At 40.0% G+C, this 26,910-nt stretch overlaps 2 protein-coding genes and 1 long non-coding RNA gene across 4 annotated transcripts; 1 reads left to right on the top strand and 2 right to left on the bottom strand.

The window, feature by feature from the left end:
* Positions 1 to 1,705: 1,705 nt before the first annotated feature.
* Positions 1,706 to 8,079, bottom strand: LOC108873331 (uncharacterized). Of its 2 annotated transcripts, XR_001959441.2 has the most exons (3): positions 7,600 to 8,079; positions 7,049 to 7,191; positions 1,706 to 3,390 (listed from the first exon to the last, which is right to left on the bottom strand). It is a non-coding gene; the product is annotated as an uncharacterized LOC108873331 (long non-coding RNA). The 2 variants fall into 2 exon arrangements; XR_007811309.1 differs by lacking the exon at positions 1,706 to 3,390 and having other exon boundaries at positions 6,882 to 7,191.
* A 196-nt stretch (positions 8,080 to 8,275) lies between these two features.
* Positions 8,276 to 12,342, top strand: LOC108873330 (zinc finger protein 22). Its single transcript, XM_018661500.2, has 2 exons — positions 8,276 to 8,895; positions 10,030 to 12,342. The coding sequence occupies exons 1-2, from the start codon at positions 8,721 to 8,723 to the stop codon at positions 10,761 to 10,763; spliced, it is 909 nt and encodes a 302-aa protein (XP_018517016.1). The 5' UTR covers positions 8,276 to 8,720; the 3' UTR covers positions 10,764 to 12,342.
* Positions 12,343 to 18,270: 5,928 nt separating this feature from the next.
* Positions 18,271 to 25,875, bottom strand: LOC108873329 (biliverdin reductase A). Its single transcript, XM_018661499.2, has 7 exons — positions 25,711 to 25,875; positions 24,872 to 24,995; positions 23,111 to 23,230; positions 21,095 to 21,192; positions 20,720 to 20,827; positions 20,287 to 20,452; positions 18,271 to 19,814 (listed from the first exon to the last, which is right to left on the bottom strand). Exons 1-7 carry the CDS (start codon positions 25,760 to 25,762, stop codon positions 19,559 to 19,561), a joined length of 924 nt encoding a protein of 307 aa, XP_018517015.1. The 5' UTR covers positions 25,763 to 25,875; the 3' UTR covers positions 18,271 to 19,558.
* Positions 25,876 to 26,910: the final 1,035 nt, after the last annotated feature.

The following is a 26,910-nucleotide window of genomic DNA, read 5'->3' as shown; positions in this document are numbered from 1 at the left end:
CCATCAGAGATGCTCTAACTGTAAAGTGCAAAAGTTGGCTCGGCTCACCCATGACCAAAATAGTCCTGATGGCTGACAGCTGCTGGCCTGCCTGGAGACTGCTGCACAACACTGAAGGTTTTAAAGAGGTGGAGCTTTGACACAGAAAGTTAACATGACATTATTTTGATGAAGAACTGTGCAAAGTAATGAAACTGAACTAATGTCTTGTGCTGGGACAGCTATGGAGAGTTTATCCAAAAAACGTAGCCACATTTAATATAACTGTTAGTTATATTAGTAGGCTGTCTTTAGTTGGTGTGGTGCACACCACTGGATAAGGAGGAGCTGAGCCAGCTCTAAACTCCATCCAAACTGCTTGTTAGAAGTTTGAATAGCTTTGGAACCAGCCCCCCACCCCCTTCCCACACACACACACACACACACACACACACACACACACACACACACACACCTTACACTGGTTCGTGTTGCGTTTACATGTGCTACCATCTTGACCAAGTGACCAGATTCCACGTACTGGTTTTGAATTACACGATTATGAAATTTGTTCATCATGTTGAAGTGATTTTTTGCAAGTGCTTGATTTTCACTGTAAGGCTACAGGCTAATTGCAGGCTAATTAATATTTTCATTATTGTTTAATCTGTTTTTTTCAACTGATCATTTGTATATGAAATGTCAGAAAATAGTGCAAAATGCCCATATCCCACCTTCACTCTAAAGCCCAAACATGTTCATTTCATATATGACAAACTAAAGCAGAAGTTCATATGTTAGAATATTGTAAATCAATTTTCTGTGTGGTGAACAGTGAGAGAGTTTATCATTGTGTGCTTATGTGGGCAACAGCTGACCCAGTGCCATGGCATGTTATCTATTAATTTTGTGTACATGGACACAAATGTACCTTTTTTTTCTGTGACAGCCAGCAGAACTTGCAGTTTGTCAAATTGTCACAACATTTAACTTCAATGAACTATTCAACTTGTAGTGATTTACAGCAAGATTACCCTTATTTATGGATATGTTTAGGCAAACACAGCACTTGGATAAGGTTAGTGAGAGATTGTGGTTCACTGTGATTTCAGACACAATGTGTTGATTTAAATTTCAAAACTACAATTTTTTCTTACCAACCTGTTGCTTAAACTTTACCGCAGACTGGATGTGAACCCCCCGTCGCCCACTATGCACTCCAACCTACGTCCCTGCACTTCTGCGTCTGTTAATGAATATAGCAAAATTGCATTTCTAATCAATATACATGAGTTTTAAAGTCATGCTGTCATGAAGAAAACTGAAAATTCATGTCCACTGCCACATTTCATCACTATTTCACAAACTGCCATGAAGGTGTGAGGTGTGTGGTGGGTGGTGTGGTGGGGGTTGTAACAGCAAACACAAATAGCACAGAACAGATTTTTGTTTGCTCAAATGAATTGATTCTTTAAGTGATACAAAATGTGCAACTTTGTCTGGACACATAATGCTGCCAAGAATTTTTATCAACAAATTCTGAACATTAAGATCACTGACAAGTAACTACAGCATTGTTGAACTATTATTCATGGTTCTGTTAAAGCATTTACAGCACTTGGTTACGGTTAGGGAAAGACAAAAAGATTGTAGTCTTTTTCTAAATACAGAAAAACTCAAACAAAACAAAAATAATGTTAAAAGTTGAACTAAAGTCATCCTCTTGCCTTAATATAACCAGACATGGCTGTGGTCTCTGGTGAGAGTCTTGAGCTCAGAACACTAACTGCCCTCCAATGACTCACATGTGATAGAAAAAATGTAGCACTTCCTTCACTCAATCAATTTGAGGCAGGCAGTGATTACAACATGACATGTTATTTTCACGAGACAAGGCAGTATAGGCAAATGCAAAGAGCTATACACAATGATTCATATTGATGGTCCACATTCTGTTACAGCTAAAATCCCTTGAAAGGAAAAGCTCCCTAATGAAGGTCTTACATTCTTTCTTCAAGAACAGTCAAGGTTCTTTGCAAAATCTAGCTGATGAGAGCTGTGAGCTCAATTATAGTCATGCTGGAGTCATTGAAGGTCCAGGCCTGCACTATGTGCTTGTTCTACATAGCCTCTGGTAGCCTTAAGGTATTTTTGAAATTTTGTCAATGCATGGGGTTCCTTGATCACCAGAAACCATAACATCCCAGCAAAAAAACATTTTAACAATGACTCTACCTTTGTCAGACCTGCTGAAAGCAAAACTGCTCAGCTGGGGTGCCAAGGGGTCAATTGAGGGAAGGCCTTAACCCTCTAGTTAATTAATTAGTTAATTAGTTAGTTAGTTAGTTAGTTCAGACTAGCCCCTCTAGTCTGAACTCCTCTTTCCCCTTTTATTGCTGGACTCTGCTGGTCCGTCTGTCCTGTCGGGGGAGGATTATGGTGAACTTAGTACAGACTCTATAGTTCGGGGGAGGTATGGCATTTCAGTGTGAGAATTGCCAAGGTCAAACAGCATCAGTTTCAGACTGCCACCAGTATGTGAACGAGAGACAGCGTCAAACCTCAACCATCTCCCGATGCACACACCCTCTCCTATTTCACAGGTCATCACTTCTCTGCTGTGGGATACCACACAAGTTAACATTTGCATTGGTTTTCACCAACCAGAGAGCAAGTCACCCAGTCGGACTGAGGACTCTGGTCAGCTAAGGAAACATCAAGAGCCAAATGTAGGTTCTGCAAATGCTCCACAAACACCTCTCCCTGGAGCACCAAGCTTTATTGGTATTGTTTGACATGGTATAAGACTCGAATTTCCATTTGGTTCATCTATTTGAATTTTTATCTGTCTGAGAAATGACACCTAGACGATACTCCTTTTATATATATCTCGACAAAGAAGTGTAGAAGGAAGGGAGCAACAATTATCAACAAATACAATAAAGGTGCCTTGCCTAAAAACCTAAACGTTTAGTCTGCTGGAATATCACATATCATTCAATTCAGTTCAGTTTTATTTTTAAAGGGCCATATCACAACAGAAGTTATCTCAAGGCACTTTTCATATAGAGCAGGTCTAGACCGTACTCTTATATTTTTATGGAGAGAGACCCAACAGGTCCACCATGAGCAGCACTAGGCGACAGTGGCAAGGAAAAACGTCCTTTTAAGAGGCAGAAACCTCGAGCAGAACCAGACTCAGGCTGGGTGGACATCTGCCTCGACTGCTTGAGTTGAAAAAAAAAAAAAAGATTGTAATGACAATTTTAGTAGTAAATGCATAAGTAGCAGTAATACTTGAAGCAGTACTAATAATTTCTAAATGTAGCAGCAGGTGTTGAGGGGAGTTGTAGGAGCAGCAGGAGACTTGTCATCACAGATCAGACTCTACAGCTCCAGAGGAAGAAATACCTGCAGAAAGTGACAAAAGAGGAGAGAGAGACTAAAGAACACAAAACTATGGGAGGGGGGAATATATTGAGTTAGTAACATGTATTTATGGGATATAAAATCATACTGAGAGAGAGAGAAAGAGAGAAAGAGAGAAAGAGAGAGAGTACAGTACAGGCTGACCTGCAGGCAGGGATAACATCAGTATCAGTACAGAGCTCAACCAAGGAACTAAAATGCTTTAGAGCCAGTTGACCAGAAATGTAAATAATACCAGATTTTTTGCAGGTTTTGTGCACAAACTCCAAGAACACCTCATGGAAGACATGCTGGTAGTTTCACAGCAAGCAAGGTAAATAAAGATCCCTGGCTTCAAATAGAACACAAGTTAGTGTCTCTGACATAAAGGACTCTGCAAATAATATGTGTATAACTGTGTATGAATCCCTACATTTCCTATAATGCAACCTGCATTTTTTGCAGTGCAGTTATCAGTAAGTTGTTGTGTTTGCTACCACTGAGGAGAAACAAATCTTGTTCACGTACAGCATAATTTTTGGTGTTTATCAGGCACTACCAAGCCCCAAACCACCACCACTATCTACAGTTAGTCAGTGTTATGCTTTCTATACTTCAGCAGCTGCTAGTGCAGTCAGGAAGTCAGTATATGTAACAAACTTTAAATCTTGTTTTGTCACTTTTAGTGAGGCGTGAGAGAATTCAGTAAAAGCAGATAGATCTATTTTTATATCATATGCCAACAAAAATCTTTGAGAAAAAATGTGCTTGGTTCCTTTTTAAGGGCAATAACCATATTCTGTAAAGAAAAGGGGAGTAAAAGTACATTAAATATTGAGAATTGTGTTATCACACCAGTAAATATTATAACACATTATAACAGCTCCCATCTGTGACTCATCTTGGACCAGAGCACATGTATGAGCAAGTATACTTTTGTCACTAGCTATCCCTAAACTTGATTCCACACATTCAAACACACACCTCCCTGTCTTGTTGATTCTGAGAAGGGCAGTAATCATATCTGCAGCTAAGAAGGCTCCTAATGAATGACAGCAGTGAGCAGCTGATTATGTTCCTCTGCCACCCTGTAGTAACTTTATTAATGAAGCACTTTCCACATGGTCTACAAAAACAGACTAACAACCTCACACCAAGAATATTTTCATTTATTCTATTTATCATTTTCTCCCTCTGTCTGTCTTGTCATCAACCATTCAAGCAGTCATCATCACAGGCCAGGAAGCTCTGGAAGAAGTTTATTTGTATATGTGTGTATTTATATGTATGTGTACTTTTTAAAACAGTACTTACAAAGTGCTTCACAGATAGATAGAAGATAATGAATTTAAAAAAAACATATAAAAACATTAAAAGGTGCTATATGTAAGCGTTTGCTATCACTTCATTCCAACTTTAACAGCTGTTCACTTACCAAAACCTTTAGCTATTGTTTGCATTTACAATACAAGAGGTTAGAATACACCCTGGGACGGCCAAGGCTAGCTGGTTAGCATGCTAACTTCAGTAAAAGAAAAGTGACAAAAAGAGGTGGGAAGCAACGCTGCCACAAGGTGCCCTGCTCCTGCCACTTTTCTTGTCATTGTCCTTGGCTTCTCTGTATGCCAATTTTATGTGACTAATTTCTTTTGACATTGCAACCAGCACCATTTGTTTAACCACTGCTTCATAAATGTCTTGGGTGTGATATGAATTGCCAAGTTTTGCTTGTATACTTTTATCAGACCAATTTGAAAGCAAATAGTCCTCACTCCATCCATGAGTGTCTTGAATAATGTCCATAGTTGAGGATTGAGAAGAGGGCTGCTTTGTGGGTTTACTGCTAGCTGCCTAGCTGCTTAGCTGCCTTGCTTGTTTGGACCAGTCATGGGTGATTACATGTTTCTACCCATGTAGTTGTTGCATTTCTACTTGTGTTCAGTGTGGTCACAGTGCATCTCTGACCACCTCCAGCGGTGGTTTGGCTGATCGAATCACAATATGTCCTCAATGGATTTTGGGTGTATTTACACCTGCACTGTCTGATCATCCAAAACACATTTTAATGGGGTGTTAGATACCTCCGGGTCATTTCACACACTTAGGAACCTTCTTAAGCAAAAAAGACTATTTGACTGCATTCATATCCATTGCAGGAACTTTTCCCAGGGAGCAAACTTTTGAGGAATGAAGCTCCCCTACTTAAGTTTCCACCAGACGAACCAGGGTCTGAATTTAGTTGCAAAGGTTAAATTTTATCCCTGAAATGTTCCTTCTCACTGAGTGGTACTTTCTGGAGGTTCAGGAACTTTGGGAGACAGGACTGCAGGCCTGATTGTCATTAACTGGTCAAACACAGACAGCTGCTTCAACTTGAGCATTCATTCACAAAACATGGAAGTACTATGAGAACAGTGGTATCCGTATTAGAATGAAGGGTGGATATTTCTCATTATTTGTTAATGTTAATAGTAACATTAGGTTTTGGTGTCGGCTTCCCAATTTGTTTTTAAAAGGAGCGAGAGAAAAGAGAGAGAAATAAGATATATAATCTGACAGAGTAGGAGAAAGCGAAAGAGCAGTGGTGCAGATACTGCATATGTTAAGATCCCAGCACTACACCAGGCCCATTTACTTTTATCAAAGTTTGTCTTATTCCATTCAGCTGCAGATCTTCTCCCCACAGTGTCACTCAGTATCTTGACTGCCCACATGCTGCACCTGCCTTCTGATTGGCTAGAACTCTTCTGTATTATTAACCCTTTGTGGCTTGTGTTGTGTGTGCACTGAGTTAATTTTGTTTTCACGTTCATTTATCATAATAGATGGAGACAGAAAGTGTCAGAAGTGTAAACAGCCTAGATGGACTGTGTGATCTGTGGGAAGCTGTCGAGGCACCAGCCTGCAGAGACCATTTCCTCAGCTGCTTGTGGAGACCACTGACTCCCATAAAGTGCTGTGTCCTTTAAGCAGCAAGGACGGATGTAAAGGTATTATTTCTGACTTTGAGTCGGCCTCTCATTACGGACCTGCAATGAGTGTTCACTTGTCTTTTATTTACCATAACCTGATCTCATCTTAAAAAATTAACCATAGCACAGTTGCCCTGTGCAGATATGGCAGAATGGAAGAATTTGGAAAACACTATCACTGGATGTAATTCATGGTTTTGGCGAATCTTCCAGTACTGACATTCTCGACTAATGATATGGTCGCCGTGACAGGTAGCCAGCCTATTACAAGGTTCACTCACATACAGACAGACAACAGTTTCACAGCTACAGAGTTTACTATTCACCTGACCTGCATATCTGTGGAGTGTAGACACAGCATCTTGAATTTCATCCTAAAATTCACAGGCAGTGAGTTATAATTGTTGTTTCAGCCTGCATCAGTGCATGGAGTTGCTCTGTCATGGTGATGGTCTGAGTTTGGTTTTTATATTTTGTTTTGTTACTTGCACAAATAAAACTAAAAAGAGTAAGAAGTCAAAATAACATAAAACACAGGGTTTTATTCAGGTTATGAAAAAATGATGTTTACATCTTGTACATCTAACATATGGTATCTACTGAAATGAATCTCCACTAGAATCTAAAATAAAGCTCTGAAGACTTGAACAATGCTTGGCTGTGCAACATGACTCTACACATGGACCTACCTGCGGACACAGAGCAAGGGCCGGTTTTTGCTATGGGCGCCCGGGGCGCAGATTTAGCCAGGACCGCCTCTGACACAAAGGAAAAAGTTCAATATACTGGTGTGTGGATTCAGGATGGTGATAGGAAGATGTCATGTTGCCCTCTGGTGGATGAAAAACAAATCCATACAAGTCAGATTCATTTAGAGCGGGGGTCTGTCAAGAAATGCCTCAGTTACAACCACAGATTCTAAGCATAAAGATGAAGAGAAAAGGAGAGGAGACATTTGTTATAAGTGAGTTGGAGAAAGAGAGAGAGAGAGAGAGAGAGAGAGAGAGAGAGATAAACATAGAAAGAACGTCACCAAAACTGAAGTAAAACCCAGAGAACAATGGAAACCCATTAAACAAGCACACATATTCAGAAAATAAGATCAACAGGAAATTTGTGTGTCTGCAAAACAACAACAAAGCTGTGAGTTTCTGAACACAAGCCCTCTATGAAAGTTGTCACAGATGGATCTAAGGATCCATTCTCAGGAAAAACACTGATTGGGATGCATGTGGCTAACCTTCACATCCAATGTGGCATCTGCTTCTCTGATCATTTGTTTGTTTTCACAGCTGAGCTGCTGGGAATTTTACTGTGCACGCGGTGGACTGAGACGGTTAACCCCGTTCAGAAGGTCTGAGGAAATCTGACATCGAAGGGAATCCAGAAACATTCTATTTATTTTCTATCATTATTATGACTATTTATGTTAATAACATCATTGACAGTTTTCAATACTTTTGTAGCTGATTATCTGCTCTTTAGGGTTTAGCTCCTTTGTGCCTATCGTTACTTTCATCGAATAAGCCTAAATCTTAGCTTCACCGCTTACGGATCTCTCCAGCGGAAACTGTAATTGGCTGCGCGGTGTTGTTTGATGCACCAACAAAAAAAAACTGTATTGGTGTATCAGTTTTAATGAAGATAGAGAAGAGGTTAGAAGAGGAAACAGGCACAGTGAGTAACTACACTGCTGAGATAGACGTTACTTTATCCTCACATCAGGGAAACTCGGCGCCTTGGCGTGTTTGAGCTTACTTCGGAGAAGTACAGAGAGTACGTTGATTGAAAAGAGTGAAAGAGGAGCAAGCACATGAGTGCGCCGTTAAAAAGCGTCCCCAGTGAAGCTGGAGCAGTGAGCCATGGTTCCGCAAAATAAAAAAAGTGTGACCTGAAAGGCCTCGCATACAATATTGGTGCTATGTGGGATGGTAATGTAGACTGTATATACAGTTTATGGGTGGCAAGTGGAGCTGCCTGGCTGTAACCACCCAGGGCCACCCCCCTGGCTCCACCACTGTCAGATGGTACGATCCTTTGAGCGTCGTCACACACGAGTGGTAGCACTGCGTGTACAGCGTTCAGTCAGTGCAAGTAGTAGCACTGGGGCATCCAGTGGTTCCGTCCTCTTTTAATTAACAAAACTATAAATCAAAGATTAAAAGTAGTAGTCTGCCGGGGTGAGCCGGCTCCCATCGTTCACACAAAGGAGCCGTCTACTAGAACCGACTCGCTCGCTACCGACACATCACCAAGAAGAAGGAGCTCAGCAAACCAACACGTTAGCCAACAGTAACAACAGAAAGTCTCTTAGTATCCAGTTTTCTACTCCGCTCTGCTCTGACCAGTCATCTGTGGAACATGTCGAGACTCCAAGGTTTGAAGGTTTTTATCAACCAGCGGCTAACTGCGGCAGTGGAGGAGGTCATTAGCCGTTTAGAGAAAGTAATAATGGAGTATGAAGATGAGATGGAGTGCCGCCATCGCAGGCTGCTGAACTCGGCTTCAAAACCTGAGGATGAGCAGAAGAGAGCAGGTTTGTAGAATAAGACGTTTATTGCTTTGCTGGTGTTGCATAGCAACCGTGGTAAGCTAACTAAACTCTTCATGCACAGCCTGTTTGCTCCTGCTAACTTAGCATATGCTAAAGACGTCACTGGGGGCTAGACATATAGACCATGCACACGGCATTTTCTGCACATTTCTCCGATTATACTCAAAAATTTTGCATTTGATTTTATTAAAATCAATTTAAAGTCGCAGTGTAATAATGTATATATGATAGATGATCACAAATGAATGGATAAACACCAGTAAGTAATGAACTAGTTTGTTTGGAGCTACTATGCAGCAAAGCGTCTTCAGACCTCACCTGATCGTCTTTCTGTCCTTCTGTCAGTCTGCTGGACACAAGTCAAGAGTTTCTGGCAGCTAATTAACTCACAGCCCTTTATTTTACAGTGACATCAGAGCTCACCTGAGAGCCTGCAGGTCACCTGTCAGTGTGTCTGTGCTCAGGCTGCTGCTGTACACATATCCATTAAAAAAATAGATAAGTCAATAATAACTGAACTCTTGACCCACTTGTGGATGGATGGCTTTAATTCAGGTGGTTGCAAATTACAACAAAATGGTCGCAGTCTGGAATCCTGCACCTGTGATCAGATCACCCCACAGGGCAGGGTAATGGGGGAACTCCCTGTCACACCAGCCTTTCCACCAGTGTGCACCAGTTGAGTGTGCCCAAATGTGAGATGTTAGGTTTAGTTTTAGGATTCCAAATTGTTGTTGAATGACTTACAGTCTAAGGCTTTCTGTTTTTAGGGATTGCCAAACTCTGTTTCAGTTTGCTGTTGATAGTGTGCATAGTCCTACAGATTACATGTAGGTTGTTTTTACAGCCATGCTAACACCTCTGTCAGGCTGTATATAGGCACAGCAGTGCTTTAAGATAAATGCTGACATCTGATGGGAATGAAGGGAAAATCCTGCAGGTATTTGGTCATGAACTAAAGTACTGGTCAAATTAATGATGATGTTAGATGAAAAGTCAAGAGGGTCGTCAAAGTTATTACAGTTCATCCTGAGCAAAATACAATGTCTTAACTCAATTTCATGGTAATCTATAACTTGAATTTGTGTCTGTATTGTGTATCAATGTTTTCTGCAGATGTCCAGCAGCAGCTGGTGATTAAAGAAGAGGTTCTGTCTGAGCAGCAGGAGTGGAGCCCCAGGCAAGACCAGGAGGACCCAGAGCACCCACACATTAAGGAGGAAAAACAGGATTTCTGGACCAGTCAGGAGATCAGGAGTCAGCTGCATGATGGCAATATCACAAAGTTCCCATCCACACAAGTCCCTGTGAAGAGTGAAGAGGAGGAGAAATCTCAGTCCTCACAGCTTTATCAGAGACTGGCTCCAGCCAGCAGCTCTGCCCAACCAGAACCAGAACCAGACAGGAGCTCAGCATCTGGTTTTAAACATCAATCTAAATCTGTTGACAAGACCTCACACTCTTCAGAAGCTGAGACTGAGGACAGTGACGACGACTGGAAGGAGATCAGAAAACCTCAGACAGATTTAAATACTGTAAAAAATAAAGTTCCTGTCAATGATATAGGACGTAATACCAGCATTAAATCGTTCAGCTGCTCAAAATGTGATAAAAGATTTGGCCAGAAGCACCATCTGCAGACACACATGAGATGTCATACTGGAGAGAAACCCTTCAGTTGCTCTCTTTGTGGTAAAAGATTTACTCAGAAGGGAAATCTGACACAACACCTGACAGTCCACACACGGGAGAAGCCCTGCAGTTGTCCTGTTTGTGGGGAAAGATTTTCACAAAAAGGAAATTTGACACAACACATGACAGTCCACACAAGGGAAAAACTTTGTTGGTGAGAGACTGGCAGAGAATTCTTAAAGGACAGAAGTACGCAGTGAACAAATTATCACTTTGTTACCATCCAATCCAGGGTAACAGTTTAGACATGCCACTGCCACAACATAAGGCCGAGTTGTTCTGGGAGTTACTGGTTCATATGTTCCCTGTTTTTGTCTTAAATACCAACTTATGTCTCGGGATGAGGTCCTTTCAAATCTTACAAAGTTTACATTTCAACATTTGCAGTTACTACCATACTAACTCCAACTCAAAAAAGTAATTATATCTGACACATTCAGTAAACAGCTATAAGACTTCAAATGTTGATATATGAATCAGGGATTCAGTGGGAGATTCTTAAGTTGTTTACATTTTCAGCTTTGTAAAATAATGTTAAATGACCAAGCAAGATCATACATCATATAATGTAAACAATTTGTAATGGCTAATTACTTGTTATTTACTTGAGAGCCACAGCTTACAGTGAAAATATTGTTTACCAGACTGAAGCCCCGCATGCACTGTAAGGCTTAAAGTATGTGGAAACCTGAATATTAAACCCATATGAGATAGTTAACCATGTAAATCCAAAACCATGGGCCTGACCAGAAGTACATAAAGTATATGGACAGAATAGTCTACTCACTATAGAGTGTAAATCATATAATCAAACACCTTTGCAAGTGTTCCATGTGACTCTGCTAGTCAGTAGGACAAATGATGACATGGAGGTCCTGACTGGTCTGCACTTCTCTGACTGTCACCTGAAAAAATAGTTATTTACTACGTGGATTAATATAACACATTGTTTTATAAGGAGCTGGTTGATATTACCAGAGATCCATCCATTATCTTTACCCCTTATCCTTAAGGGTCACAAGGCCTGGAGCCAGTGCCAGTTGACACTGGGTCAAGGGGCAGGGTACACCCTGGACAGATATTACCTGAGACCAGTGTCATAATTTACTGTCACATTTACCCTCAGTAATGAAAGGATGTCATTAAATACACATGTGCACCTGAATCTCTCACAGAGGAGCACTTTTCAATTTTGTGTACTGAAGTAAACACAGACAATCGTGGATTTGAATAACATGTATCTTATTTTAGAACACTGACACTAAACCAAGAAAATCATAGTAAAAGGGACTTTGTTTCACATCTCCTGGCTGTAAGAATGAGTCATAATTAGATTTGAATAACACTTACGGCTTTTGTTATTCCATCTGCTAGGTGTCTGATAGAATGACTGATTGAACTTCATAGTGACATTATTGCATGCTTCTGTCAGCCTTCACATTATAGTCAGGAACAGAACATTAGTAACTCTCTCTCATCACTACACACACAAACATCTCACAGAGAGCTACCTAAAGAGCTGATGTATGTGAAGTAGGCGTACATCAGGGTATCTTTTGGTCTAGAGGGAGGGGTGGGTTCAGGGATTTTTTTTATGTTGTATGTTGAAAAACCAATAAAGAGAATGTGAAATATTTGTGAAGTTGCTATGCAAATAAACACAGACACAACAAAGTTGTATCTGCCATGTGAATAAATTGATCAAATCACTTTATAAAAGGAAAATGTTGAGCATTCCACCAGCAGCACAGTGTTTTATTTATTATGCAAAACTATGTAACTTTTGCTGAGCAGTGACAACAGCAGCTGAACACTGGCTTATTTACACTCACTGAAGACTTTTTAGGAACACCATACTAATACTCTAGTCAGATTTTATTTACATAGGCCAGTATCAAAAATCACATGGTGCTTAACAATCTGCACAGCATATGATACCTCCTGTCCTTAGATCCTTGAATTACTCAAAGAAAAACTGAAGTCACTGTCATGTTCATGAAACCAGTTAGAGACAACTGGAAGGAGGAACTGTGACCACAAAGGGATGCACATTGTCAACAACAAACATAGCATCAGTGCTGGTCCAGTCCAGTCTGCAGTTCAAGAGGAAACCCAAGTACTTTTTAGTGCTCCACAATTCTTACCTCTTCACCCATCTTAATAAAGGGTTTGGTCACAGTTCTTGTCCTCCTGAAGTCAACTACCATCTCCTAGGTCTTGCCCACATTTAGGTCATGTCCACATTCACATGATTGTTGCAGCACCACTCCATAAAGTGAACCACCAGTTCCCTGTATTCAAACTCCTGCCCATCTCTAACGCATCATTGCAGAGTCATCAGAGAACTTGCTGGGAAGAAAATCTGATGTGTACTGTGCCTACAATGTGAACAGAAGTGGAAACAGGACAGTCCCCTGTTACTAACCAGCACGTCTGAAAGGGAGCTCCTCAGCTGAATAACCTGGGGCCTACCTCACAGATAGAGATTCAGGAGCCCACCCTGAGAAGCTTCTCACACAACAGAAAAAGGTGGATGGTGTTAATATAATTACCCTGACCAAAATCATCAGAATCTACAGTGGCTGTGTGCTTAAATGTTATTGCTAACAGTTAGCATAAACTGAGTGAGAAGTATCTGCAGGGGTGACAACTACAGCTGTGGCAACAGGCATTTAGTGAGTTACCCAACATGCAAATATGTCCCACAGATATGAATGTGAATATGAATATGAATTATATATCATCTATACCTGGACCTAGACAAGTTTCCAAATCAGTGCAATCAGTGTAAGATATATATAGTATAAATTTTCCACATTATATGTTAGAGGATTGCTGTACATGTTCATTTAAAAAGAAATACATAGCAATATCACCAGCAACAGGCATTCTACAAATACATAATGAAGTGCAATATTACACATGTACACTGAATCAAACTGTCAAAAAAACTTTAATCATTTATTTATTTGCTACTGTTGTTTTTATTGACTGTATTTTACTCCATTTTATTTTGTAATGTTATTAAATGTCTCTAGTTCATTAATGTTAGAATCCTGTTAAGCACTTTGTTTTGAAAAGTGATAAAGTTATTACTACTAAACCAAGCCTGATGTTTTTTTTAATAACCCCAGAGTTGATTCTAAAGGAGACTAGGCCTCCTGCATTCTCCCCTCAAATGAACTGGTGTCATCCACAGTAAGGAATGAAAACCCTTTTCCTTCTAGGTAAGAAGAAGAATCTCTCTCTCTGCTGCTATATGAGCTGCAGGAGCAGTGTTTGTATGTAGTGTTGAAGAAAAGGTCATTTAGTCTCCCGCTATTGTGTCAAGCTAAACCAAATTAAAGCCAGAAGTTGAGCATTTATGGCCCTCAGAGTAAAAGCAGAATCCGAGATAAAGGTGTCCTGTGTTGCCATTGGGTCAGTAAGGGCTCCTGTACATCATTTTAACAGAATTTGCCAATATTTTTGAAGACAACACTATGCCATCTATGCCATGATTTTTCAATTTGTGCTGAAGGCGATGACACCGGAAGTAATTCAGAACCTCAGAAAACCAAAACAATATGACACGAAGTTAGGTCTCTTTAAACATTTCAGGAGAAATAGTTTTTTCAGGAGAACTTTTCCAACAAGCATCAACTAGCAGTGGATGTAGGCAATGTGTGTCTCCTAGTTGGTGTCAATGCCTGAACAAAATCTTTGTGTGGGATTATTCTGTTTTTTTTTGTTTGTTTGTTTGTTTGGTTTTGTTGGGTTTTTTTTGGTCACTTTTCTGGGCACTGGAAATGTTTTGATTATGTATGGAGTCATATTATAAATTGTACATTTCAGTAATTGACAAAATCTTGTCTTACAGATAAATGAAGAGTTTCGGAGGCGCAACACTATACCCCTGGAGTCGACTTTTATGTCTCAGCTGGACAAGTACACTCTGAAGTTCCTGGAGTTATTCAGTTTAAAGGGAGGGGCTGTTGGACAGCGCATGAAGAGTGTGTTGCTTGAGCTGATAAAGGTGAGGTCCCGGTTGTAAAGAGTAAATAAATGAATTTGGAGCAATAGGATCTAGATCTGTTTTTTACTTACAAAATGATTTCTTTGTGGTGCTCTGGTGATGGCATGCTAACTGATGACTTAACTACATGAAAGAGAGCAGAATTAATTTTCAGTGTACAGTAGTCGATTGAACGTTATTGCCATTGACTATGGTAATACTGTACTTACATGCACTTAACAACATCTAGACTTAAATACTTGGATTCAATTAGTAGGAGACATTAATTTAGAGAGGATAAACATTTATTCATTCAATAATTATTTATACTGCTTATCCTTAAGGGGTCACGAGGGGGCTGGAGCCAATTCCAGCCGACAGTGGGAGAGTGTGTGCGTGTGTGCATGTATCTGAGTCCACCCCACAGTGATATAGAACAGACAGAAGCAGCATGATTAGAAATATATTCTAGCATTTTTTTGTCAGGTCAGACATTTTTCAGCTTTGACATTTATGAACATTTTTATGTTGATAAGCATCAGAATATTCTTATTGTATTAATTTTGATTCAGTGTTGATCAAAGATAAATTGTTAAGCCTAAGGTGGGCATTTAAAAAAAAAAAAACTTTATTTGTACAACACATTAGGTCACCAGTACATGTATTTTAAGGATTTTGTTCCTAATTCTCACAGAGTAAATGGTTACACAAGTAATTGAACTGGATTACATGAATTCCTTTGAATTCCTTTGTTTTCTTTTTTGTCTGTAATCAGCACATGTTTAACAACTGTGCATGTTTGCATGTGTTCTAGAGAACAGTAGAGGATAAAGTGCACGAGGACCTAAAAACACAGAATATGAGCATTTATGTTTGTCAGCAGCCAGATGCAGCGGGCATCATCATCGATGGAACTCCGATGCTGACGGGTGTGTGTGTTTAAAAAAAAGTAAAATTGTTTTAAGGAAACTATTTTCCCATTGAGTTTATCTGACTGCATGGCTGATCAGTTTTTTCACTTCATTTCTCAATATCTAATTTTCAGGGAAATGTATCACTGAACTCAAAACAATCTAAAGAAATATAATGACATACTTGTGACCTGAATACAGGTTATATCTATTTATCCATCCATCCATTATCTATACTGCTTATCCGTTAAGGGTCACGGGGGGGCTGGAGCCTATCCCAGCTGACATTGGGCAAGAGGCAGGGTACAGATCACCAGTCCATCGCAGGACCAACACATATGGACAAACAATCATTCACACTCACACTCACACCTACAGGCAATTTAAAGTCACCAGTTGCTGGAGAACCAGAGAGAACCCACACAGACACAGGGAGAACATGGAAACTCCACACAGAGAAGCCCCGGGTGAACTGGGGCTCGCACCTGAAACCTTCTTGCTGTGAGGCGACAGTGCACCACCACAGGAAAGTATGCCCTGGGGTGTCACTGCTCCGATAGTGCATGGTTTGAACATTTTCTTGCTGGTTGATTGTGAATAGAGTAAATTCATTAATATACAGTTTATTCGCTTGCCAACACCAGTTTCGTCATTGGGCACTGGAAAAGTGGATGTAACCCAAACAGGAATATAAATACAGTCCATTGGGTGTAAAGACAGAGGCCATCTTTCCAGCCCTAGGTGTTAAAGTAAACTTGAATAAGTCAAACTTATTAACAAGTGTCATTTGAGTAGAGAATTTTTGAGACAACTTCTTAAAATGCCATCATCTACTCCTCCTAACATTGCTGGACAGCAACAACAAGGCCAGAACCTGGCACATGAACAAAGAAAGTAAGTTTACATGAGGTTAAGATTAGATAGTTCAAATCTTAAATCTTCTGGCCACGGTGGTCAGAGAAGTTGGCCTGAAATGGAGAGCCAACTATGTGCTGTAGTGCAGGTACTTGATCACCTAGACTGATGTGACTCATGATCATACAGATGTTGTTTTGACTGTCTGCAGGTTTGCTTTCGCCATTTTATTTGCTTAGTACAAGCACTGCCTGAAACAATTTACATGCCGTTAAGGCATTTACCTTGTGTACTAGGTTGGGTGGATGGTTCTCCACTCTGTAGAGATGACAAAGGCCCCCATACTGTATGTCCAAAGACAAGATCATTTGGACTGCAATCCAAGCTTTCTTTGGTCACCTCTCTAGCAGTTGACCTGAGCCAAGGCAGTCCCTCCTGACAGTCCCTTTCCAACTCAGTGCAATATGCACAAAAAAGAGACCTTTAAGTTTGATGTAACCTTTCCACAGCGTCTTGACTCTGGGTATGGTATGTACTGACCTGAGACCTGATTTAGCAGCTTTAAGAACAACACAAACATATAGGAGGAAAAGTTTTTCCTCTGATCAAGTTGAATAAGTTGAGAAACCGCACACAGAAATAAACTGTCAAAGCTTTTACAATTGACTTTGTGGTGACGTTTTGAGAGAGTAAGTAGCCAAAGAAGTGACAGAACTGTAAGCAAGACAGTACTATCAGGTTTTGAGCATGGCAGAGGATCTACACAGTCAACAATCAAGTGTTCCAGTGGGCAGTCTGAAACTGGAATGGGGCACAGAGGAACAAACTTAATTGTCTGATTAAATTTGTGGGTGGATTTTGTCCAACCTAAACCTATCTTCCACCTGAGACACCGAAGTGACCACCGGTGCAGTACATTACATCACACCTTTCATTTTTCAAGATGACATGAACCCCATTCATGGGTGAGGAGGGAACAAGTTTATAAAAGAACCTTTGAACACCACAGCTTCCTCAGTTTCGGCCTGGGTTGTGTCTAATGCATCTAATAACCTTAAGAATGCGTTGACATGGAAGCTGCATGAGAGCAAAATGTGTAGGGGAGATGACATGGGGATGGCACTAGGAATACAAGTTTATATACTTAAATACTGAATTATATTAAAGAAGAAAAGAGTTAAAACTATGACCTGACCCGTGACAGATCCAGGGTGTGGCCAGTGGTGGTCCCTCATCTAAAGATAAATACAATGGGATTCTTCAGTCTGGTGTTCAATCTACAGCTGTTGAACTAAAGTCTGTTATTACAAATTGAACGGTATTTTTATGATATATTTTTATTGTATACCAATTTTTAAAACATAGTTACAACGAGCTTTACAAAGCACAATGCAATACTAGATAAACTAAGACAGTAAAATGATTAAAAACCAATGTAGAGCACATTTGTAAAATGAAAGAATGGAATCTCACTAATGAATGGTACACTGACTTGATACTGAGTTGGTTCTCTAAAATGGACCTTCTGTTGTAGTTTAGTCAATTAATCATTAGTCATTTCTGTTTTTTGAATGGATTCATTCCTCTAGGCCATTGGTTAAAAACAAAACATTGTATTAAATGGACAGGATTTGTAATTACTTAACAGTTTGTGATGTTGACCAGTGATGTTCTCGATTTTGTTGTTACTCATATACCAATGGACACATCACTCTGCACCACATCTGAAAACAGTGTCAATTTATGCTGTGGGAGAGGAGAGAGAGCTAAACCCATTACCGATGACAACTGTTTACAGTGTCTGTCTCAGAGGAGAAAAGCAACACACTAGTTTTATCAAATGCCCCCATATTCTCCACCAGTGACACATGACCACCATTAACATGTGAGGCATAATCTGGGCCATTCTCCTATACTTTTTGTTTATTTGTGTATTTAACAACACAGATTTAACAACACAGCCTGGCAAAGTATTTTGAACTTCTCAAGCAGAATGAGTCTTTGCAGATCATCCAAAGTGATACTATGGTCAGTGACATACAGTGCTGATCAAACCTCCTTGCCCTTGTTTGTGAGAACACACTAAAGTTAACTTTTCACCCTGGGCTTGCTCAGGTTGACGCTTCCCATCAATTGAATCTATGGTGTTCCAACCCATGCTGTTGCTTTGCCTGAATGGGAGCCAATTCAGCTTTACAGCACAAGCTCCTGTTGTTGCTCATAAGTCAAACCTGCCTCAAACCCAGAAAAGACAGGAGAGGCCACAGTAATGGCTTTACCTGGTGAGCTTGTGCTAAATGATGCTACCTCAGGAGTTGCACTCGCAGCTCCTGTACTCTCCACTGAACTTGACTATTAGTACATCTTTGAATAGCTTGTCATGGTCCTCCCTCTCAAACCAAACAAATTCTTAAGGGAACAAACCCTTCAACCCTCCTCCAAACACCTGATATCCCAGCTTACAACTAACTACACTCTACACATGGGCCACACCTACAGTTTAAATGTTACTCCACTTCTACCTGAACTGAGATGATGGTCTTCTAGATATTACATAATATTGGCTTACTACATTGAATATTGACTCACTGGTCTTAAGCATAGGTAACAATATAATTGTTGACATCCCTAGAGTTGTATTTTTCTTCTTTACAGAACCACACATACTTGTATACTCCTACAGTTGGTTATACCTACATGCAACTGTGATACGGCAAGAGTGCAATTTAAATGGCTATTAAAGGGCGACACTGTGATCCTGTGATTCTCTGACTGGCTTCACACACCCATAATCTCCACCCAGTAACCTAATTCAAGGATTCTGCATCCTTTATTTCAGTAAGTCAGCTGTGCCAAGTAGTTTTTTGTTTTAATGTACAAGCAACGCTTATTGAGAAAAAATAAGGCAGTCTGTCTGATGAAGGTAATATGAGGCTGGAGAAGTGCTTTACATGATATATGATATTTTGATATTTTGCACTTTTTACATTCAGGCACCCATGTCTAAACATGTGCTGATTATTTTACTATGTGTTATTCAGTTCATTGACTCAGCTTTAAACAGTAATAATCTCTAATAATGCAAAGTTCTTACAACTCACATACAAAACCTTAACGGCATGGTGATAATTAATTTATACAATTTCATGTTTGAATAAGAACAAGATTTATGGTTAAAATTGAGTGTCCCCACTTAATTTTGGCAAAGTTGCTGTATCTTCTCCGCGAGCTCCAGGCAGTGTAAGATCCTGATTTTCTCTCTCTGTAGCTCCTCAGGACTCACTTGGCCCATCAGCTTGGCAGAAAAGTGGATCAGGTCCTGCATGAAGAGACCAACAGCTCCTCTGGGTGCAGGAGGGATTTGGGTCAGAGTGCAGGACTCAAACTGAAAGTTGATGTTCTTGGCCCTGGGAAGGCCCGGTCCCCGTTCCTCGATCCACGTCAGAGGTCTAGAAGGACACAGATGAAATGAATGCTTAAATGATTCTTCATTCCTGGACAAAACACAACTCTATTCAAAACATGAGTTGTTGCAGTTAGTCCACAGCAGCATTATTTCGAAACACTATCTACATGAAAACCATATCTGCAGTTTTATACTGTAACATAACTAGAGCACTAAATGTGGGATAATGTGCTGCTGAAGACAGGCTCCAACAAATGTACTGTTTCCTCCTGTTTGAGTAATATTTGTTAACTACAGTGGCCAGCTTTTAGAAAATCATGAAGCCTTTTAAAAATTCTATACAATATATATATACTATATGTTTGTCTTAAAGACTTACACCTTCAGAAGGACACAGACATGTTAGCAAAGTCAGAAAAATCTGAGTTTAGTCTCTTCATTTTTTTTTATTTTTGAGAGTATTTATTCCTTATCTCTGTAGTAGACACACATGCAGACTTTATATTCTGTCTCACCTGTTGTCAGAGGTGAGCAGCTTTGCAGTCATCTTGCTGTAGTTACCAGAGTTTTCCTCCATGCTTGCTGCAGTTACTGACAGCTCACCAAACAACTCAACCAACCAGGTGAGGCGAGCGATACCACTGAACGCTGGGAAACCAAACCCAGGCTTCAGGGCTCCACCTTTAACAAATTCAAATATACACACATTATTACTTCATTTCCATTTAGCTTCTAAAAATCAAATGTGGTTCTTTTAGCTGTCTCTAAGAACAACCTTCCACATCTGGCTGGTGTTAATGTGACTGTACCTTTATACACACATACTAAACCAGAAACATACTTCCAATATTAATTTTAAAACTGAGATGAGATGTTTTGGTTGAAATTCACAGAAGTATCAAAATAACCACAGAGACACACACACACACACACACTCCTGTCTCTTACCTGTAAAATGAAGAGTGCCCTCCTGCAGGATTTTTCCCTGAACCTCTCTCTTCAGTACTTTGTAGTCTTCTGTCAACAGCTCTATGTGTTCCTCATGGAGAATCACTCCTGACACACACACACACACAAAGTCATTTAGTTGCTTATGAAGTGCAATCAAGAGCAATGAATCTTTACTCACAGTGGAAGATGTAGTTCACTACCCTCAAAACATAATCAATATGACAGATGGTGATACTGTATCTGAAATGAATATCTGAAATGAACTTCTGTTTCCAAGGAGAGGTAGGTCTGTATGAAACATTTCTCTGACCTGTGCCTCCTGACCTGCACATGGAACATACATGTTTACACATTATTATCCATTAGTGTCACCTTTTTCCTTGGCAATATCCCACAGCTCCACAGCTGCCTTGTAGCTCACGGTCATGGGATACTCCACACAGACATGTTTCCCTGCCTGCAGAAAAGTTCTGATGAGAAAGGAGGGGTTTTCTTGGTCAAAACAGGGCAACAAGAAGTCTGACTAGAAACTGTGTGTTGTTTTTGATTCAAATTTAGCTTGCAGTGAGAGAAGATGTTTCATACATCTTCCACCATCCTTTTTTCTTGACACTGACTCAAGTTAGAGTAAACATTTGCATACAGGTCCAGCAGATTCACAGCAACATGAACATTCATTTAGAGTTTTTCTGGCCACCTGCCACTCTCATCTGAGCTCTGATTTGATCTCCTCCAGCTCCTGAGAAACATATCTGGATCTTCAGCTGCTATAAATGTAAATGACAGCAAATTGTGTTTGTAGTAAAGGAAGCAGTTCTGTCATTTTATTTTTGTGCCTTTATTTTGAAGAGCACTGCTCTTCTTCTTCGTCTACTTCCTGTTGTTGCTGCCGCTAGACTGCCCGCTCCCGTTTCGTCGTAATGACCTGTTCCCGTTGTTTCTGTTGGTGAAATGTGTAAACAAATTATTTACTTGTTATATTCTGTGTAGAAATTAATGAAGGGAATTTTTTATTGTGGTTCGCTTCATGTTTTTGTGTTGTTTGCATGTCACGTAAGGAATGTCAGTGCGACGTGTATGTGAAGATAGGCTGCTAGCAGGCTGAACACAAACTTAGCGCCCTTGGAAGCAGAAGGAGGTATGGGAAGATTAATGGTGTTCATTGTAAAACAAGTGGTTCATTTCATTTAAAACATAATTTGTGTTAAGTTTAAAAATGTAAACATGTTTCTGTACATTATTTGTGTGTAAATAATATGTACTGTGGTATTTATATTTCTGTTCATATAGTTTTCACGGTGTCAGAATGAGAGGAGAAGAAAAAGAGGAGAGAAGTAAAGTTGCACCAGTCGAAGCTCTCTGCATTTGTTTGGTTATTCCAAGTGGGCCGCTACAATAAATGCTCCACTGCGTTCACCAGCTAGTCTCTGCTGTTTGGTGCTGAGCACGTAGTGTACAGTGGGTTCCTATCATCCCATAATCTCAGTAAGATCAAGATCTCTTTTGCTAAGAAAGACCTGAATACAACAGAGAGAAAGAAGAACAAACAACGAAACATAACAAAAGCACATCATATACAATCAGACATCATTAGATAGATCAAAGATTTCCATTGAAAATCAAGTTTTTCACCTTGTCGATAAGACCACAAGGTGTTTTTATAAGATACAAAACATATCATGAGTGAAATTAGCAGTTAACCTCATGGCTGGGTATTTCCAACTTGGAACTGCACTGTACCAATAACAGTCTCAAAAACATGGATTCAGACAGCCAGGGTTTCATAAGTCACATACCAAAGGACCAAATCTCATCAACTTGCAGGGTGAGGCGACAGAAACCTGTAAGCTCCAGTGCAAAGCAGATTTATCAGTACAGGACCGAGAGAGAGGAGCTGTGTCAGCCACTGCAAGCTAACAAACATAAACAACTAAAAGATGCTAACTACACTTATCATTCTGATACGTCTGCTGGGCGCTGATTTTTGTCCTTCAGCTGAGTCTGGGTCTGACTAAGGCTCAAACATGTTTGGCTTAATCTCAAATTTTTGTGTAAAAATGTTTATATGTAAAACAGTCAAATATAACTTTGAAACTTTGAAACAATTCCAGAAATATAACTTCAGAAAAATGTACCCCATTTAAACCCCCTATTTACTCCATTTATAATCTACTTTCACCGCGTGTATGGCAGTATTGTGGTATTTAACTATAGATGGTTATTCTATGGATCATTGTGATGACTTCCAAGCAGGGTGGGTGAGCGTGGCTATGAAAATAGCTTGCTAGTTCATGGGTTATTTTGTTCATTTAGTGTTTAATTCACTGTATATACTTATTTGCGACACATCAAATGCAGAGACTTGTAGTTGCTTGTTGCACACATTACCTGACACTGTCCTCATGTGAGATATTATCAGTGCAGATGAATGCTACATGAATGTCTTCTCTGCTCACAGCCTCTTCCACTGAGATCTGACTCACTCCCTGCTGAGTGTCCAGGCTCCTCCTGTTGACAAAAACATCCTGATGAGAACACTGTTTTGATCAAACACGTGGTCACCTTCTAAGATAATATAGATACGGATACAGATATAGATATAGTGGACAATATCTAACAGTATTTTTAAGTGTGACTATGCACTTTGAAACCGCTGCTCCAATTTCACAAACTTTATGTGCTTTATAGTTCCATTTTGAAAAAGACATTTAGTGGTGTGATGCTGCACTGGAAACCAACAACACATCTCAAGCTAAAAAAGCCAGAAAATGTCTGGCCATAGGTACTGTACACTGGTTTACACAAAAGACTCACACTGATAAAATAGGCATCAGTAAGAGTAGTGTGTCTAATTTAATGCACTATTTTTTTTAGACTATATAAACTGTAACTCTAAAAACTCTAAAAACTGAAATGCATACTTACTTTATTAGGTCCACTTAGCTAAAACTAATGCAGTAGGGCTATACCCAAATCACAAGACTCAAAGTCAGCACTTCAGGTCAAAGCATAAGCTCAGTTTGGGTGGAACTGGGAGGGTATCTGAATGTGTCATGTGCTTGTGGTTCATGTTTTTTTCTTATCAACAGATATTTTTCACTTTCATAAATATTCAGGGGCTTTTGTTCAATATACCTTGCCTATATATATACAGCGCATCCAGAAAGTATTCAGACCTCTTACTTTTTTATAACTTTTTGTTATGTTATAATGACAAAGAAAACAGAATTTCAGAAATTTTTGATTTGTTGAAAAATAAAAAGTGTAACATCACATTGACATAAATATTCAGATCCTTTACTGTGACACTTGAACTTTAGCTCAGGGTCCTCCTATTTCTCTTGATAATCTTTGAGATGTCTCTACACCTTGACTTGAGTCCACCTGTGTTACACTCAATTGATTTGACATTATTTGGAGAGGCACACACCTGTCAGAGCATATCAGATGCATATCAGAGAAAAGCCATGTGTTGAGGCACAGATCTGGGGAAGGCACTGATAGTTCAGTGGCACACAGTGGCCTCCATTATTGGAGAGCTTTGACAAAAAGCAGGACTCTTCCTTGAGCTGGTCACTGAACAAAAAAAAAGGAAATATTTATTTTTAGGCTGCAACACAGGTGTGTGAAGGGGTCTGAATACTTTCTGAATGCATTCTGTATTATTCACTCCTCAATCCAGTTACAGTTTACACCAGCTTACCTGCACAGCAACTGCCCCATACTAAACTTCTAGAACTGCCTACATGGATCTCATGCTCCCAGTTTTTAAAACCTTTGTTCATCATCTGTGACATCAAAACACTGGATTTCTACACAGTGACAGAAATAAAAAAGATTGTGTAGTAAGGAGGATATACCAGTGTCTGGCCCAAAGTAGTTTAGCTGACTTTGCTGACATTCAGCACCGGATCTTAGAATGTTGGAGCATCCAACAGAAACATGTCACTCTGTGTTTCTATTGCTCCTCTCTGTTTCCATGAAGTTAGATATGTAGTAAGGTCAATTTAAGTTTACAGACTGCCATCCTGTTATCCTGCATTACTCTGTGTACAATGTCAAAGTGCATACAGACAACATTCAAGACAAATCAGGGGCATCTCGACTAATGATTGGAGTCATCTGTACATGCTGGCATCTGTCTGTTACCTTGATATGAATCCTCTGACAGCGAGTTTCTCTGCAGGACTGCCAGACAGTGGAGCTAACATGTCTCTGATCCTCACCCAACCTGCTGTGCCGATACCCACCACCACAGCTCCAAACATACTGACTGCGAAAGAAAGATGGAAAAAGACAAGGACATTTTAAAAAACCCTTTTATATGTTCAAACCAAGACATAGACAGATTATTCAAAATACTCCAGACATAAATTCAAGAGAAAAGTAACTCAGCAGATTACTTTGAAGAGACATGAAATTTCTGTAAATAAATAACTAAAATAATATATAGAATGTAGAAAAAAAAATTACAAAAAAATAGAGTGTTTGAATGTCAGTCATTTTCTGAATTTTCACAAGTGTTACACTGTTTTTTTTTTTTTTTTTTTTTAAAAGTAATGAGTCAAAAAAAGTAAATTAAGTCATGAATGTGAACTGCACGGGCCCAGCTCCTGTGGAAATACAGGTGATGCGTTTGCGCTACTTCAGTGTCCTTCTACCACTGACTACAGCAGTAATCATTCCCTCTAACTGTAAGCTAAAACCCAGCTCCATGTAAAGATGCTCCCTCGCACATGAGAGTCAGAGACTCAGCTCAGACTGACTGAGGGGCAAATAAGAAGCGAGTCCGTGTGAGGTGGGTAAACCTGACAGGTCCTCTCTGATAGTTCTCTGCCCTAACAACACGATGATGTTAATGAAAGACCGACTTCCTTTGTATTCTAACTTAGACCAGACAGTCAAAACTGACAACACAGTCCTCGCAAAACACGCAGACATCCTCCGCCAGTTACTGACAGAAGATGACGTACACGCTGCCCCCTTACCTGCTTCGACTTGGCCCACACGAGGAAATGTAGCTTGTGCCGTTGTGCGCATTAGCTGTTACCTCAGCAGAAGTGACATAAGACAGGGCCAGCACCGCCAAACCACCAGCCTGTGAGTTTACTGTCCGCCTGCGTTTAGCGCCGCCACGCATTACATAAGGTGCGCTTGTTATGCTGTAGGAATGGGACAGGCTTACAAGTGGCAGACAGGCGGAGCTGTTATTATCTCACCAGTCGCTTCATACAGCTATTACAGTCAGTATTCAATTTAACTCTGTGTTGGACAAGACTCAAGTATGGAAAGCCCAGTAACTTCTGAATGTATCTTCTCATGTGCAGTATTTCACAAAACATTTCATTTATTTTACCTGAAACAAAATGTTATGGAAACTGTTTGACTGTAAACCGAATGTGTCAAAACCATTCGTTTAAAACCTATAAACTGATTTAACCATTAAATCCTCTTTGTAAAATAAAATATGTTCCGTACTGGTAGAAAATGCATGTTGATGGGTTTGATAGAAAGCTTCTATAACCGCAGGTATCCAGCAGAAAAGAGGTACTGTACATCAGTAGATTGAGCCATATAACTTAAATGTTAATGTCTAGTCAGTGACAATGCTCATATTTTGGTGTTGAGGACAAAGCTATGACTACAATGACTCTTCATAGCTATTTAAGACAATCAAGTGGATTCTTTTTTCACTGTACTAGTCCTCTACTGACAAGAATTTTTAACACAGCTTTTTCAAACTTCCTAGTTTTATTTTGGATGCTTACATTATTTTACATCAACTTCTGTGAGGACAACATCAGCTGAATGTGTTTTTCAACAGGTTCAGCTCAGGTCCCCTTCTGGGCCTTCCCACACCGGACCAGTCCTCACACCCCCTCAGACACTGACTCCACCACCACCTCACCAGCACTCTGACTGCAACCCCCCTTCTTCAACCTCATCTGGATTGACCACACCACCTCATGTGACTTTGACAGTGGACCAGGTTAGGAGACAGCTTATAAAACTCCACCAGGGCAAGGCTGCGGGACCTGATGGCAGGGTCCTGAAGTCCTGTGCTACCCAGCTGTCTACCATCCTGCAACACATCTTCAACCTGAGACTGGAAAGGGTACCGATGCTATGGAAAACATCCTGTTTAGTACCGGTTTGTAAGAAGGCTACACCATCTGGCCTCAATAACT

This window comes from Lates calcarifer, unplaced genomic scaffold, assembly GCF_001640805.2.
Source record: "Lates calcarifer isolate ASB-BC8 unplaced genomic scaffold, TLL_Latcal_v3 _unitig_502_quiver_940, whole genome shotgun sequence".
Taxonomy (NCBI): Eukaryota; Metazoa; Chordata; class Actinopteri; family Centropomidae; genus Lates; species Lates calcarifer.
Note: the sequence above shows the minus strand (reverse complement) of the source record. Positions and strands in the feature narration are given on the sequence as shown.

Coding starts and splice junctions, on each gene's coding strand:
- LOC108873330 (XM_018661500.2), top strand. CDS start 8,721: ATGTCGAGACTCCAAGGTTTGAAGGTTTTTATCAACCAGCGGCTAACT. Junction 8,896..10,029: donor GGATGAGCAGAAGAGAGCAG/GTTTGTAGAATA, acceptor TGTTTTCTGCAG/ATGTCCAGCAGCAGCTGGTG.
- LOC108873329 (XM_018661499.2), bottom strand. CDS start 25,762: ATGCGCACAACGGCACAAGCTACATTTCCTCGTGTGGGCCAAGTCGAA. Junction 20,453..20,719: donor GGGCACTCTTCATTTTACAG/GTAAGAGACAGG, acceptor AATTTGTTAAAG/GTGGAGCCCTGAAGCCTGGG. Junction 19,815..20,286: donor CTGCTCACCTCTGACAACAG/GTGAGACAGAAT, acceptor GTGTCCTTCTAG/ACCTCTGACGTGGATCGAGG.